At 42.3% G+C, this 17066-nt stretch overlaps 1 protein-coding gene across 3 annotated transcripts in view; it reads right to left on the reverse strand.

Moving 5' to 3' along the window:
- The window catches only part of PRKCE (protein kinase C epsilon), a 483682-nt gene that overhangs the window by 207144 nt on the left and 259472 nt on the right, over positions 1 to 17066 (reverse strand). For all 3 annotated transcript variants that reach the window (XM_073553989.1, XM_073553990.1, XM_073553991.1), the window contains 3 exons: positions 15228 to 15262; positions 11781 to 11866; positions 9801 to 9930 (listed from right to left, as the gene is read on the reverse strand). In XM_073553989.1, coding sequence (XP_073410090.1) covers positions 9801 to 9930; positions 11781 to 11866; positions 15228 to 15262 — 251 coding nt within the window. The remainder of the gene's footprint in view (positions 1 to 9800; positions 9931 to 11780; positions 11867 to 15227; positions 15263 to 17066) is intronic.

The following is a 17066-nucleotide window of genomic DNA, read 5'->3' on the forward strand; positions in this document are numbered from 1 at the left end:
CTATAGCAACAACTAAGATAAATAGCATTTCTTTAATATATTTTGATTACTGGATTTACTTCCTTTGCAAGTGCCGGGAGTATTGTATGACACAGACGTGGGTCTGCAGAGAACTGAAAGAGTAACCGTTGCTTTAATTTTAATTTCATAAATCAATAAAACAAATGATAATAAGCAACTTTGCAATGTATATTGTCAGAGAAATCTGCTTCTTTTTCCTCCTGGATTGATCACTTACTCTTAAATCAATGGGTAAAATATGTATTCAGTGAAGAAAGACTTTCCCCATTACTGAGACAGGAGATGGCAGTTGGTGCTTTTATGATTCTATGGAGAGAGGAGGAAAGAGGGAGAAGCTAGAGGCAGAGACAGATATTCTTTCTGCTGCAAGTTCTGCTGAAACAACATTTACAGTTCTCCATAGAACTTAATGAGCCCCATCTGTCATCGCCTATTTTAGTAATGAGGAAAAGCTGTATTCACTGAAGACATATTTTATTTGTGAATTTAGAATATTGAGAATGAAAGCTCATTCCAGGAGTAGGGATGAGCAGACCCAAACTTAAAAGTTCTGCATACACTGACTTTGCCCAGAAGTCTGTTGTGATGTTCGGAGTTTCTGAGGAAGTCAATTGAGGAGAGAAGAGAGAATTTTCTGGTTCAAAAGTCTGGGTCCAAATTGTTTTCAATGGGGTTCGAGTTTTGGTTCAAGTTCAGGTACAGTTCTTGTATCCGAACTGAACTTTGGAATAAAGTTTGGGTCAGGCACCAGAATCGGAAATTCCATGGGTCCTTTCATCCATATCCAGGAGGAAAGATTTCTCTAGTAAGATATATTATAAAGTTAGTCATGTTCTTGGGTCTGAATTATTTGGGGGTGTAATACAGGGTCAGATGTAGGATACTGGTGTGAAGTCTGTTTTAGGAGTGTGATCCAGGATCCGATTAACTTAGGGGTCTGGGTAACATTATGAATTAATTTAGGAGTCTGGTCTGGATCGGAATTAATTTTAGGGCTCTGATTAAATTAGGAGCCCGGCCTAGGGAGTGAATTATTTTAGAGTCTGATCTAAGGTCTAATTCATTAACCAGTGTGGTAAGAGGTCTGAGCAATTTAGGAGTCTACACCGGGGAGGACTGGTCTGTAATCTGCTTTAATTAATAAAATTGGTTATGGGACAGAGTGTTATCTACTATTGTACGGTTCAACACTGGCATCTGGGCGATCTTTAGATCTGGTCTGGCAGTTAAATCATTTTAAGAATCCTCTATATAAGCTGATTAACACATTTGGTGAGAGTTCTGGGAGGCAATCAAGAACTCCGGGGGGCGCCATAACTGCAATTCCTAGTGAGGAGAAGTCACTTTTTTTATTGATTCTAAGAGAGGATCATAGGTCGTCACATCTGCTTTAAAGTATCCTGAAAAAAATGATGGTCTCTTTCTTCTAATTTATGATATAGAAGAGTTAATGGTTTGCTTTTATATCCCTTTAAATGCCTTTAAGACTTCAATTGCCTTTTGCCTTATTATTGCTAGAATTATTCTTATGTAGACTAGTAGTCTCTGTCTTCAAGGAAACTATACTTGTTATCATATTTGTTCTCAACAGCGTGTTCTGGGTATATTGTAAACAAGGTACGTACGACCCTGAGGTGATGGTGGGGGCCAAATGAGCTCCAGAGTCACATATTGTTGTAAATGGTATAAAAACATGTCTTATATTTCATTACGTTAGATAAAGTGATTTAGCCACGACCAGTGTGTGTGTCACTTTGTCTCCAAGCGCTTGTGAACTGAAGGGCGAGAAACCTCACAATTCGGACTCACTGGTGATATGGACAGATGACGCTTGGTCAGAACAAAAGCAGCTACGACAGTTTTGGCGCCTGACGGGGACCGTGGAAACCAGTCTATTCGGAATCCGTATGTGGGAGCTTCCTGGGAGGTTGAAAATGCAGAATCCAGGCTGCAGCAGGTGAGAACATTTATTCTTACATTGATTCTGCATCTGCAACCTTTCTAAGGATGTCTACATATCTCTGGGTAAGACTGTACAACACGGTTCAAAAAGAACCCACATCACCAGTGAGTGGTGAGTATGTCTGTATGAGAGTTGAATAATAGAGTAATAAGATAATTGTCATCTGTATTATCTGTTAAACTGTTCTGGCAATATACTAATATACTAACTGGTTGTGCACTGGTGTACTGTGTAGCACAAAGTCTGGGATAGACTCTGTGCAGTTTTGTATAAGGCTGTGGTTTTTGGTTGCTCTGGTTTTCAATGTTTCTTGTTGTTTAAGAAGTTGGCTTTGGTGTTCTCGGAGTGTCAGTGGACACTGCTGTAGGTTAAAGTGTCAATCAAATCCAAAGTGCAAGATAGTCAGGCTGTGTGAATCCTTGTATATATGTCTATGAGAACCTCTGAATAAGATGAGAGATGAGTAATTGAGTATAAAAAAAAAAAAAAAATCAGTGAATGAGCACGTATGAATGAATCATCACACATCATTTTTGTGTCAAGAGATTTGTGACCTTTCTAGTTGTGGTGGAATCCCGGACAGATGCGTTATAGATATTTCAAATCTACATCTGAGACTGAATGAATTGAGTAATGATATAGTTCGTGTTATATGTGGCATTACATTGTAAAGTTTCCTGAATGCATTTGGCCAGAAAAAGGGCAAGGCATGGTTAATCTCATTATACAGTTATCTGCCCTTACAGTGAAATCCCCTGATTTTGAGTTTCTTTGTAGAAATTGATTTTGATAAGTCTAAAGAACTACAGAATTCTGTGAAGGACGACGCTGCATTCTGATGGGAGGGGGGAAGGATGGCGCTGCGCAGTTTTTCTTCTCCCTTCGCTCTTATCTCTGCTGAGTGTGAGCTGTGCTCAAAATTCTCTGTAATTCTATCCGTAATGTACGCGCTGAAAGATTTGTGCATTTTAAAGCAACAGTACTTAATTGAAGATTGGAAGTTAAAAGTAAGATATGGTGCCTAATTTAGAAGGGAATTGTAAGTGATTGTTTGGTCATTGTAAGTGATTGCTTGGTCATTAATGTGTTTGAACCTGCTTCTAGTTGTGTGATTGATTTGTATAGCAAATTGTGTATCAACAGAGGAGGTAGCCGACTGTACAGCTGATAAAGTAGGTCAGAGGCCTATCACACCTGGGCCTTCTTACTTTAGTCAGCGGGTTTTTTTGTTGTGGGTGAGAGGCGAGGGCGAGGAGCCCTCTGGATATACCTTGGCAGGCTCACTCTGACTTGCTAAGTGTGGGCTGTAAGACAGAGGTCCAGACACACAGAAGGGCATTTCAGAAGAAAGGTGAGCTGTCTAAGGTTGAAATAGCCTTCCCACAACAATCCATGGAGCTGGGCTGGAAGGATGCAGGCCTGATCCTATTCTAGCCAGCTGATCTAACGGGTGAGAGGCAGAGAGCCTTCCCGTTACATCCTGTAGGTCTACCGGGTGAGAGGCAAGGAGCCTTCCCGCTACACCTTGGCAGGCTCTCTCTGACTTGCTAAGTGTGGCCTGTAAGACAGAGGTCCAGGCACACTGGGAGGGCATTTCAGAAGAAAGGTGAGCTGTCGGCAGAAAAAGGTTGAAGCCATGGCAACTTTTTCTGTGTATAGTCGGTGCCCCCAATGGGATCCAAGACAGCTAGGCCAATTACAAAAGACAGAGAAGGAAGGAAGCAGTAAAACAAGTGGGACAAATATTGAAAAAGGCAAAAATACCAGAGTGTGAATGTTTGGATGTACAAAAAGGCACAGACAAGGGAAGAAAATAGCAAGTGAATAAATGATGCTTGAGAATGTGCAGCAGTATGGAAGGTGTATTATGAATGTTTGATTGACAAAGTGTAACGAGAGACCCAGACAAAAGAGATGGACTTGTAAACACTGTGGTCAGACTCAGACAAACCCAGACTGAATAGCTACTTGTGTGACCTGTGCTACTGACCTAAGCGAATTGCACTAAATCCTATCCAGACAAGATCATAAGAAGCTGACATAATAGTGTGGATAGTGGGTAGTGGGGACATTGGCCCTTGAGGAGTAAGCTGACAGTAGACATCAGACGACCAACCCCATCAGGACCTAGAAGTGTGACTAGAATAAGAAAGATGCAGGTGTATTATCCCTGGAGCCCCTCTGACCAGCTAGCTTTGCTGAAGCAGCTGCCTGACCCTGAAGACCAACCATTCCCGTTTTACAGACACATAAAGGAAGTACAGCAGACATATAAGTGTACCTGGGCAGACCTAGAGAGGTTGGTGAGTTTAAAGGCAGGTGACGCACTAGATCATATAATTAAGACACATACAGATGTGACAAAGAATCAGGCTTGGGGCATGGATGATAAATCTGCACGATCTGGGGAGACATACTGTGAGTCACTAAGACAATGGGCTACAGTGGAACAATCAGAGCAGTCTGTACTCCTGACTAATGTGACACAGCAAAGAGGAGAGAGTGTAGAGATGTACTTTGGACGGTTACAGCTGAAATGTGCAGACATGGGGTACATTTGCATAAACCCACTTGATGTTAGAATACTGGTGAATGCACTCATTGACGGTATGAACAAAGACTTAAGAGACGCAGTACAGACAGCCAGACCTGAATGGAGACATGTAGATCCGAAAGACCTCCTTAAGGTAGCTAAAGAAATTGAGCAAACAAGGAAGATAAGACAACCTGTCATGTATGCTGGAGCACAAGGAAAAAAGTGCAGACGTAATAGGGGACCAAAGGACCTAGAAACAGTGAGGTGCTGGAATTGTGGTACTTACAAAACTTATTGTTAGTGACAATACCCCTATGAATTTACTGGGAGCAGATGTGCTGAGTGCGATCCCGGCCATCATACAGTACTCTCCTGAGGGTATTACAGTCACAAGTCCCCTCTCAGATAAACATTTGTGTAAGATTGCGGCAATTGTGTATATGACAAAAGCGGTGAAACTAACACCTTACACCAAAATGCCTGAGGATGAGGAAATGGGACAGGTGCCAGACACTGTTTGGGCAAGGGGAAAAATGATGTGGGTCGGTTATGTTAAGGCAGGGGTTCTGGTGCAAAGAACCCCCCCCCCCCGGACTGCAAAGATCTTCCCCCTGCAACACCTCTTTGTATCCCATTAGGAAAAAAAGGACTCAAGGGTTTGCTGACACTTACAGAAAGGTTCATGACTTAAGGGCTATTAATGATGATACAGTGAGTGTGACCTCAATCGTCCCTAACACACACACACAATAATGTTTCACAGTCATTGATTTAGCAGGTGCATTCTTCTCTGTACCCCTGCACCCTGACTGTCAGTGTCTTTCTCCTTTACTCATAGAAGTGAACAATATTGTTGGACAGTCCTCTCACAAAGGGGGAAAGAAATCCCCTGCCATCTATTCAGCAGCAATGGCAGGGATCCTTGAGTAGTGGCAATCACCTCATCTGCTGATTGTACTATTACAGTACGTGGATGACCCTAAGGGTTGCAAGGTCTCACGTGACAAATTACAGTATTACAAACAAAAGGTGACATTATATTCCCGAAGGTACCAGACACCTGACAGGAAACAGGCAATTCAAGATCTCCCTCTACCCAGGTCACATCAGCATCTATGCACTTTCCTAGGTTTAGTGACCTACAGTAGGCCTTGGATAAGGTCCGCTTCACAAATATTCCAACCACTTTATGACTGCTTGTCATTAGACCCGGGACCTCACACAAAATTGATTGTGTCTGTGCGGTAGGAGCAGCTGCACTACTACTAGGAAAGGCATGTGAGATCACACTGATGTTTCTTTTGATAATCTATTCCCCACATGACATCCATGCCATACTCCTACAAGTTCAACCAAAACATCTGTCTATGGCCAGACAGCTCCGACTTGAGTGTGCTCTACTAATTCCTGAGTATGTCACCCCTCAAAAGATGTAACGTTCTGAATCCAGCCACCCTCCTGCCTGTGGATTCAGAAAAGGGGGAATTGGTGACCGTATTAGCAAGTGAGGAAGGATACTTTGACATGACGCATGAACATGTCTGCATAGGACTGATGAGTCAGGAGACAGTTGGGTTTGCACACATTCATGAAAAACCTGTTCCTAATGCAGACTTTGAGTTTCTTTTTTGTAGATGGCCCCAGATACCACCAGGATGGACGATTCTACACTGGATATGCAGTAGTATCCTCACATGGGGTAATCCGAGCGGAACCACTCTCTCCTCACATGTCGGCGCAGGAGGCAGAGTTGAAGGCACTCACTGAGGCGTGTAGAGCCGCTGCAGGTAAAGTCGCTAATATTTTCACAGATTCGAAGCCCATTAAAAATGCAGAGCTGGTGAAACAATTGATGGAGGCATTGATGTTACCAGTCCAGGTTGGCATTGTCAAGGTAAAAGCACACACAAAGGTGACTCCGTGGAGGTAGAGGGCAAAGGGCGAACGAGGCTGCTAAAATAGCACAAGGCGGCCTAGAGAGAGCAGTGGACGGTGGCGGGGAGTCAGCGTATTCCAGCCACATTGGGTCTAGATGTCCTGAAATCCCTCCAGTAAAAGGCTGCCCAAACAGAGAAGGTACACCGGGGGAGACTGGGAGCTGAGCTGAACTCAAATGGAGTATGGGAGAATAAGGATAAAATGTGCCCACCAAAGTCCCTGTTCCCAATCATGGCGCAAGCAGCACATGGCCCCAATCACACCTCAAAAAGTCATGTGTGCCATGGTAGATGCCTTCTGGATCGCTCCTGGTTTCAGTTACGCAGCCGGGAAACTTGTACAATCATGCCTCATCTGTGCACAGCACAACCCAGGTAAAACAGTAAAAGTCCCTAAGAAAGCGACACCTAGGCCTCTCTACCCGTTTCAGAGACGGCAGATTGACGACATACAGCTACCAAGGTAGGAGTGTATGCAAATATCCTAGTATGTGTAGATCTCTTCTCTGGTTGGCCGGAAGCCTATCCGGTAGAACGTGCAAATGCTAAAATGACTACAGACAAACTGATGAAAGAACTGATCTGCAGGTATGGTGTCCCAGAAACCACAGAAACAGATAGGGGTGCAGACTTCACGGGAGAAATAATGAGGGAAGTCATGCAGGCCCCGGGTGTACAGCAAGCATTTCATACAACATATAGGCCACAAAGTAGTGGGAAAGTGGAAAGACTAAATGGGACACAAACTGAAAATTCAAAAGGCCATGGCAGACACAGGAAAGAGCTGGGTAGAGTGCTTGCCTCTTGCACTCTTTTCAGTCAGACACACTCCAAATAGAAACACAGGCTTGTCTCCTTCTGAAGTCCTGTTGGTAGTGCACCAAAGACTGGTCTGTACTTCCTACAGGTGCTACAAATGCAACACGGTGCTATGACAGCCTACGTCCAGGCCTTGCAGGAAAGACTTAATGTGGTGCATAAACATGTGTTCTCATACATTCCAGATCCTAATGCCAGTGCAGATGTGCATCAGCTGAATCCAGGTGATTGGGTGGTTATACGCAGACACGTGAGAAGGAGCCTGGACCCACGATTTGACGGCCCCTTCCAAGTCCAGCTGACCACATCCACTTCAGTAAAACTTGAGGGAAAGTCCACCTGGATCCACGCCTTTCACTGCAAGAAGGTCCTGTCAACAGCAGAATGACTGTTCTCCTCATCACCTTGCTGGCAGTGACAGGGTTACTGCACTCTAGAGAGAAACAGGACAAACTCTTAAATGCTGATTGGGACAACAAACTTATTCGGCATCATGCTCTTCTTATAAAGGACATGTAGGACAGAAACCGAAAGACTGTTGGATCTGTACACACAGCCCTGTATCCGTGAGGACTATGCCGTTCTTAGCCTTACCTCTGGAGACATGGGAGGTATTAACCCCACACTGCATACACAATGAGACTTGGACTCAACCTAGGTGTGCCCCGTGATATATCTGCCTCATTGGCTATAGTCGAATGGGCCGCTAATCCCTGGTTTCAGTTTAATATAACGTGGCCTAAAGGTACAAATGTGGTGGCGGGAATATGATTCAGATGTCGGAAATATGGTCGCCAGGAGGAGGACTGAAATCCCTCACTCAGACCCTATTCCCAATGATGGACGGTGGTTCAGTCTTCAACACACTGGAGCAGACACCTGTGGTGAGGACAATAATTACACTCATGATCAAACACAGGTTAATAAGACGATGTACCAGGATGGTGTTGAAGGCTGTAGAGCATCTACAGGTAAAATAATAAGGAAAGAAAGGGGTAAATGTACATCTGGTATAAGGGGAAAACCAATGAATAATACTTGGTGTGCCCATAAGCCTGCAGTAGGTCAGGACTTTTGAGTTTATACCAATGTATACAGACCCCTGGTCACGTTTGTGTTCTCCCTGAAGGAGTATTCTTGGTTTGCGGACATCGCGCCTACAGGTGGGTGAGCCCAGACATAAGAGGGGTCTGCACTCTTGCTAAACTGACACCAGCCACTTTCATAGTTCCTCATAGTAAAATAGACACAGCAGCAGTCCCAATTCACACTTTGTATAGAAGGGCTGCAGACAATACGCCCCAGCCAAATGGTAGGCCGCATCTAGTAGAGATGGGGATAACAAAATATTCAGTAGTATGCTAATATACCCCTTCATAACACAACTGTGGGATAAATTAGTGGAAGGTACCGACTACCTGGACGATCAGATTTTCCAGATTCTTGAAGTTCTAAATGAGACTAATACAATACAGAGACAATTAATCATAGTTACTAACCAACATACTAGAGTACTAGATTACCTGACAGCAAAAGAAGGAGGAATGTGTCAGATAATGGGTCCCACCTGTTGTAATTTTATAGACCCTGCTTGCAATCTCCAGATCAGGGCCGGTATAGACAAAACAGGTGAACGTAGAGACCAATGGTTAAAGCAACACAGTGCAAACAGATACTCCTGGTGAGGTAACACATTCTCTTTCCTAAATCCAGCAAATTGGTTTAATGGCCCAGCAGGATGGATTTTTGGCATTTTGCAGACTTGTATGCAAATTTTGTTGTTTTGCTTATTGTTTTATGTAGCCGTAAAAGCGCTAATATATGTATTACTTAAGCTACTGAATAATGTATGTGTGGAAAAAAATCTAAGGCTGAACCTTCTGTAGTGTATCATAGACCCCAGGTAGCCATTGCTGATGGGGAAGGTGAGTGTCCACACTGAGGGTGGATGGGCAAAGCAGGTAGGAAGCCCCCTTATGGGTACTAGACCCATGAGAGAGTAGCTCCTTTGTGGACATCACCTGACCCTGTGGCAAAGGTTATACCATTTACAAAAGGGGGAAATTGATATAGAAGAGTTAATGGTTTGCTTTTATATCCCTTTAAATGCCTTTAAGACTTCAATTGCCTTTTGCCTTATTATTGCTAGAATTATTCTTATGTAGACTAGTAGTCTCTGTCTTCAAGGAAACTATACTTGTTATCATATTTGTTCTCAACAGCGTGTTCTGGGTATATTGTAAACAAGGTACGACCCTGAGGTGATGGTGGGGGCCAAATGAGCTCCAGAGTCACATATTGTTGTAAATGGTATAAAAACATGTCTTATATTTCATTACGTCAGATAAAGTGATTTAGCCACGACCAGTGTGTGTGTCACTTTGTCTCCAAGCGCTTGTGAACTGAAGGGCGAGAAACCTCACAATTCGGACTCACTGGTGATATGGACAGCTGACGCTTGGTCAGAACAAAAGCAGCTACGACATTTACAACCCTTGTACAGTAATAGAAAAAAATGTCTCACCTTTGCATTGTAAACCTTGCCTCATAAGACCCCATAGTAATGAACCACAGTGATCACAGAATGTGGGTACTTTGTAGTTGTGGATACTAAACTTATGAGGCATATTGACACTAAAACGTTGCGAGCCAACCTGTGAAAAAAAAAAACAATTTTTTTTTACCAATATTAAATTGAATCCATCAGCCGATTTTGCTATGTAATCTAAGAGCATAAAGATGTAGGGGTAGAGACCCTGAGTCCGGTTATGTGTCACTTGCTGTTTTACTAAAATCAGTGTTTTATCAGCAGGAGATTATCACTAGAGGAGTAGGTGTCTCACGCCTCCTGGTTCAACCACACCCCCTTCTCTGATTAGCAACAATCAGTGGTGTGGGAGGGGTTATACACAGGGCTCAGCATTTGAGCTCTGCAAGATCTGAAGCAGAGAAAACTGTGATTCTAACACAACTCCTGCACCCAGTAAATTAAGTGATACATTGCTGATATAAGGATCTCTGTCCCTACACCATACTGCTGTCAGATTACATAGCAAAAAAAACTCCCTTTAAATCATGAAAACACATCCTTGGAAGCACCGATCTGAGACACAAAGGAACAATCTATGCAGCTACTTGATAAGACAAGGATGGTGCCAACTGTCTGTGAATGGTTATCATCTATGATTCATTTTTGGATTTTCAATGTGCTTTTACAGATTTTATTTGGAATTTTTTATAATCAAAATATGTGAAGAAAGGAATTTTCCTTAAAAGAATCATGGAAAGTATTTAATCATGTAGGCCCCTTTCACAATAAATATTCTGCTTCCCAAAATAAAAAACTTGAACAGTCACAAAAGTGATTTTAGTCTATGGTTATAAGCACCATGAATAACTAACAACTAAAGTAGCACTCTGGAATACTATACCATGCAAACATGAAATATATGAAATTGGAATTGCATTACTGCTCTAGAAAATAGGAGAAAAACGAAGATACTTAGAGCATAAATTGGACAATTCTTCTTTGCCCAACAGCAGGATCCTATCTACCTATATAAATGCAGGCTATCAGCCCACAGTAGGATAGGTTCCCAACAAGGAAGATCGCCTTGCCATGGCTGCTGGGTACACATGAATTGGTCAATTTATGCGCTAAGTATCTTTGTCTCAGGGTACAGTCAGGAGGTCATATAAATTGAACAGAGATCATAATACAATGCTCATACTGGCCGGCGGCTCTCCCAACCTGAGAGTGACAGCTTCATAGAAATATATACAGCTGTCACGCTCGAGTCGATAGAGACGCTGGCCAGTCTGAGAATTGTGTTCCGATCTCTGTCTGAGTGCGTCCCCAGGAACAAACTGGACCACCACTATACAGGACAGGGGCTACAACTTAAACAGATTAATTAGCTTTTAAGGTGGGGAGTGGGCCCAAGGGTCCATTTACATAGAACTACAGGCAGCAATATAAGACCGCAGATCAGCGGTCGTTTAATAACATGTTGTGACCGGCCGAAGATGCTTCAGATGCGCACTGTAACCGATAATTCAGTGGGAATAGGCTGCCATTATTCTTGACGCAAAGATCCTGTTTACACAAGACAATGTGCAGTGCAAAAGATCATTTCACCCGACAAACAAGCTTTTTGCTCATTCATCTGGTGATCGTCAGCCTGTCAAGACTGCAGAAAGATTGTGAAAACAGGGCTCCTAGGAACAATAATCTTGTAGTGTGAAAAGACTTTAAGTTTTGTGAAAGTGGGGGTGGATAGGGAAATCCCAAGACTTTCCATCCTGGGTGATTAATCATGGTATCTTGGCCTCTTTTATGCACTTTACTGTTATAGTCAATGTAAAATTTAATTTTTCATTTTTTTTTTTTTTTTTCACGCACACAAAAGAAAATACAGAACAATGATCAACCAAAAGATATAGGAGACGCCATTCCACAGATCTTCTCCGACAAAGTGGTAACATTCCAAACGTAAATATTTACCTCGTCTGGAGTTTCCTGTTTCTTTAGACCGGCACACTTCGTTATTATAAGCTCGTGGCATCTCTTGTGAACGACGCAAGTGCAAACTGTAAACAGGGAATAAAAAGGTTATAATCACAGGAGTCAAGAATATAGTCACAAAAACCAATTCTATACTTTCAACGCAAAACATATGGGTTCGGCTCACAATTGCACTGCTGCTTCTGTTTATGGAACATCACGTTACCCGGTCCATCAAAAGACGATGTTCAAGGAAACGCAATGTCTTAGAATGGGTTCTGTTGGGTTTCGTTATGGTTTGCACTGTGTGGTAAGAAGAATAAGGGCTCATACTCACATACGAGAAACTCGGACAAGTCTCGCATGTCAATACCCGGCAGTGCCGCCGGCACTCGGATCGGAGCGTTCATGCGAGACTTGTCCGAGTTTCTCGCATGTGAGTATGAGCCCTAACTCCGATTACAGCTCTATTATGTAGGAAAGCCCATTTAACACATTAAGGATGCAGCCAATTTTTGCTTCTGCGCTTTTATTCTATCTGAACACTATAAAACCCAAATTTTGTGCCTCCAATTTGTGAGACCTATAACTAATTTTTCTCTTGATGAAGCGGTGTGAGACCTTGTTGTTTTCATTCCCACCCGTAGTTTTTATGGGATATGTCACATTTTGTTAGCTTTGCATTGCATTTTTGGAGGAGAGGTGCGATGAGCGAAAAATGGCAAATCTAGTGTTTTTTTTGCTTCTTTTTTTCTTTTTGGCATTTAAATAATTTTATGTTTTGATCCAACATTTAACAGTTACGGTAACACCAAATGTGCAACTTTTTTCTTTGTTTTTGTATTGGAAAAAGGGAGCAATTCAACCTCTTATTTATTTATATATTTACATATTTTTATGCAATATCATTTTTTTTATATCGTGAACATTTATTTTTACTTTGTTTTTTTTTTTAGTTTCTCCAGGGGACTTGAATATGTAATCATTTGATCGCCTCACAGTGCTGCATAATGTAATACTATAGTTCCAGAATCCAGTACATAGTAAAAATCCCATTTCCTGTGGCTGAGCTTCACGGGAGTACTGAGAGGACAGCGATGGGCGCATTCAGCACCCCTTGATCACAACATTGGGATGTGGAGGCAATAGACACCTGAACGGATACCACACCAGGATTAAGCCACTTAAATGCGATCAGAGAAAGATCCTCCTGTTAGAGGCTGGGGCTGGCTGTGTAGCACAGCCACCATCTGCCCTGTGTGGAGTAGGATCAGGTCTTGAGCCCACTCCATACACCAGCAGCCAATACATGATGGATATATACATTATGGAGCAGGAAAGGGTTAGATGGTAGAATACTAATGGTTTATGGTTTTATTAGGGAAGGCTATTTCTTGTACCCGTCACCCAATGTAAATTGGTATTGGGAGATCAAGTTTACACCAATTTTAACAGTTAGAAATTGAGTTTCCGTCTACATAATCAGACCACAAAAAAATTATTTTTTTTTATTTAAGTTATTTATGAGAACAAATAGAAAAAAATGTCTTAATCTTATAGTTGACTGGTATCAGTCTGCATATCTCACTCACAGAGAGGGAGTAGAGAGTTTTTCCAATTTTCAGTAATGGCTGAGTGAGCTGCCTATAGACATGACCAATTAGACAACTCCTTTCTTCGTTCCTTTGGGCAGCGCTTACATTTTATTTTATTTATGTATTTGTTTATTTTTACATGATTGTTGCAGTGGATGGAGGGAAACCCCACATAGCCTTTCTAATGTTAAAAATACATCATCTTCATACCTGAACACTGAAGGACAGGTTCAACATGCATTACATATTCTTTTTTCTTTTTTTTTGCTCCCTTTAAAATATCTCTAGTTGAAAAATATTATTTATATGTTAGGCAAACCCTGCTTGTGTTGCGGCTGTCGAACAGCCGCGAGACATGCAGCCACTTGGACTCGTACATATTATCCGAGCACGCCGAAGTCACTTGGTCAGCACTCGAGCATGCTCAGATAACACTTTATCCGAGCACATTCGCTCATCACTAATAAAAAAAGATAGAATTCTATGTGAAATCTCTACATTGCGGTTCATCCGGATGTACCCTATCTGGGGGTGTACACTTTCGTCCCTCCCTCTCAAATGCTGCCAATCAAAGCTTGGCACCCTCAATAACTGATAGACTGCTAAATCAGATGCTGAGCTGTGATTGGCAGCATATGGGAGGGAGGAGTGAGGCACACACCCCAAAAGAAGATTGTGAAGAAATGCCCAGTTGGACCGCAAAGAAGAGATTTCACATATTGCGCTCCAAAAGAAACAAATGTGAATATCTCTGCAATAGAGAGACACAGCACAAACAGAAAAAGAGAGTCTGGATCAGGGAGATTTATACAAAGTACTTAACTCAATTTTTTTTAGCAAGTGACAGATCCTCTTTAAAAAATATCAGTTGTGTAAGAAGTCTTACAAGCAAAAATCTATGCGAGCACCCTGCCTCAAGTGCGACTCACTCAGACACTGATCTACACTGAAGAGGGGCAAATGCCCCAAAACAGGCGGTCTGTAGATTTAACCCTGGTCATGATGCAAGGCTTGTGAAAGGGTCTCACAAGGGTTAACATGGTACTCTCCTAGGTTGTACTTGCGAGATTATTTCCATGAGACAGTTCAGTCGCAGAGCATATAATAAATAAAATATTCCTATTATTTTACGCAATGAAAGGAACATTCTGATTGGTTTGAGGAGTCTCTACTATTGTATGGCGTCGTACTGGCAATGCTCCCTGGGAAAAGTATGTAAAACAGCTCTCCTCAAGGAGAAAGAAATATGTCTCTCTAGTGCCACCTACAGGAAATAAAAAAACATGTCTGTCTGTATTATACAATGTAGGCGAAGCCGGGGAGAACAGATCAAATATGAGAGATGTCAGTGCAATAGTATCACATCGGACATTCATTCAGGATAATGGGAATATACTTAGAAGGATTCAGTGAAGTTATATCGATTCGTCCTAGACCAGAAATCACAGACATCATGTGCAGCAATGGTGAGCATACCTTCTGCCAGAGGCTTTAATTGTAAGCTCAGCATGGCAGCTCTTCATACTGCACAGATAAAACACATGCATGAAAAGTGAAGGCCACAGACAGGGCAGGACGGGAGGAGATAAGATACCCAATAAGGAGCATGAGAACGAAAAACTGGCAGACGCAAACATTTTCCACCCTGTTCTCATCTCAAACTAGAACAAGTTTACAGATCTGAGATGAGATTTCCCAGAAAGAAACTCCGTAATCTTTCATATAATACAGATCAGAGAGATAGAAATATATCAGATGATGATGATAGATAGATAATAAATAGCTATGAGATAGATAGATAGATAGATAGATAGATAGATAGATAGATAGATAGATAGATAGATATTCTTACCTTGACATTGGTAACCCTGTTTCCCTATTACACCCCTGCAAATAGGAAAAATATAGATTAGCATGTCAGATGATCACACCAGTGACATATTTCTCATAAAAGACCTTTAATGGTTAAAGAGGACCTTTCACCAAATGTTTCGTGTTAAACTGGATACAGGATGTAATAGTTGGTGCACAGCAGAATTAAATGCTTTTTTTATCCCCTTTGTTGGAGATATTAGCAAAGTATTTGATAGCTAATGAGTTAATTTTCGTTAAGTCTAAGTGGGCGTTATCAGAGAGTTTTCACTGGTGGCGTGTACGTCTTATCCCTGTATGATATTGACCAATTACAAGGAGGCGGCAACACTCAAGGGAAAGAAGAACACGCCTGTTGTGAGTTCATTTTCTGGTCTACCAGTTGTGAGTTCTCCTTACAGGCTCCCTCTGGTGGTAACAGGAGGTAATGAGGCTGATTTAATCAGTAGAGATCTGCCACCTGATAATGAGGATGACGATTGGACCTCAGGAATCTCAGATTGGATTTAAGACAGCCGACGCCCTACTCTGGTGCTGGTGATTCCTTCTGCTTGTCAGGTCTTGGTTCTCAGCTCTGTTCCAGTCAGCTCAAGCTAAGTTTCTCTGCTAATGTTCACACTTGATTTTGTTGTTCTATTCAGTTTTTTGTGTGGTCAGCCAGCCCCGGCTGGGCCTGTGCTGAATTTCCACTCTTATTTATCTTTATTTGCCAATTTGCTTTTTGTCCCTTATTAGATTGGCCTCTTTTTGCTCTGTCTCAGAACATTTCAGAGTGCTGATAATAGTGGGAGAAGTCTAGTGACTTCAGGGTTAATTTTATTATCAGAAGTGTTGGACATTATTTTGTAGGGTTTTGGGCAGATTGCAGACAGTGTCTTTCCTTTCCTCTACTTTCTAGTTAGTTTGGGCCCCATCGTTTGCTCAGCCTATTTTCCTGCCTGTGTTTGTGTTTTCATCTTGTTTCACCGTCAATACATGTGTGGGGGCTGTCTATTCCTTTGGGGTCTGCTCTGGGGCAGTTAGTTTTCCCCTTTTCTTGCTTTAGGCTTATTTAGTCCTCCGGCCGTGACGCTCCACGGCTGCTGCTAGTTGTGTGGTTAGGATCAGGGATCTGCAATCTGCATAGTTACCAACCTCTCTGGTTTTTCTGGGCTTAGCATGTTTACGTTTTTTCCTCCTCGGTGACCCATTCATAACACACGCCCCCACCATAGCCTAGAGCAGATTGACCAGTGTTTGAGATGTATGACAGACAGCCTGATTTCACTGCAGTAATTACAAGTTGCTGTAAGCACACCTTGGTGCCATTACTGACACTTTTGAGTTTTCATCTCCTTGCAGTCCATGTTGGGGGAAGGGCCGTGCGGCTGAGCTTAGCTGTGTCATTTTACAAGCCCTTCTATCAGTGGTTCTCCTCTCATACCACTGTCAGTTCTGCTGTACTGCCCCTCCTGCACATTGTCTGTCTGGAGATGATCTCCCAAAGATGACAGGAATCACACTTATGTCTTGGCCTAACACAGATTGCAAAGAGATGAAAGCCCAATGGTGTCAGTCAGTAATAACTCTTGTCTGTTGTGTTCACAGCAGTTTGCAATTGCTCTGCAGTGAGATCAGGCTGTCTGTCATTATATGGCTCACATATAATAATGATCTGTCCTGTCCTGCACTGCACTATTATCTAGGTGTGGTCTTCTTTCCCCCTGAGTGTTACTGCCTACTTATGATTGGTCAACATCATACAGGGAGAAGTACACGCCCCCAGTGAAAACTATCTTTTTATATCTGTAAATCACGTATGTCCAAAAAAAAGGATACT

This window comes from Dendrobates tinctorius, unplaced genomic scaffold (assembly GCF_039654945.1).
Source record: "Dendrobates tinctorius isolate UK_male_01 unplaced genomic scaffold, ASM3965494v1 ptg000205l, whole genome shotgun sequence".
NCBI classification, from domain to species: Eukaryota; Metazoa; Chordata; class Amphibia; order Anura; family Dendrobatidae; genus Dendrobates; species Dendrobates tinctorius.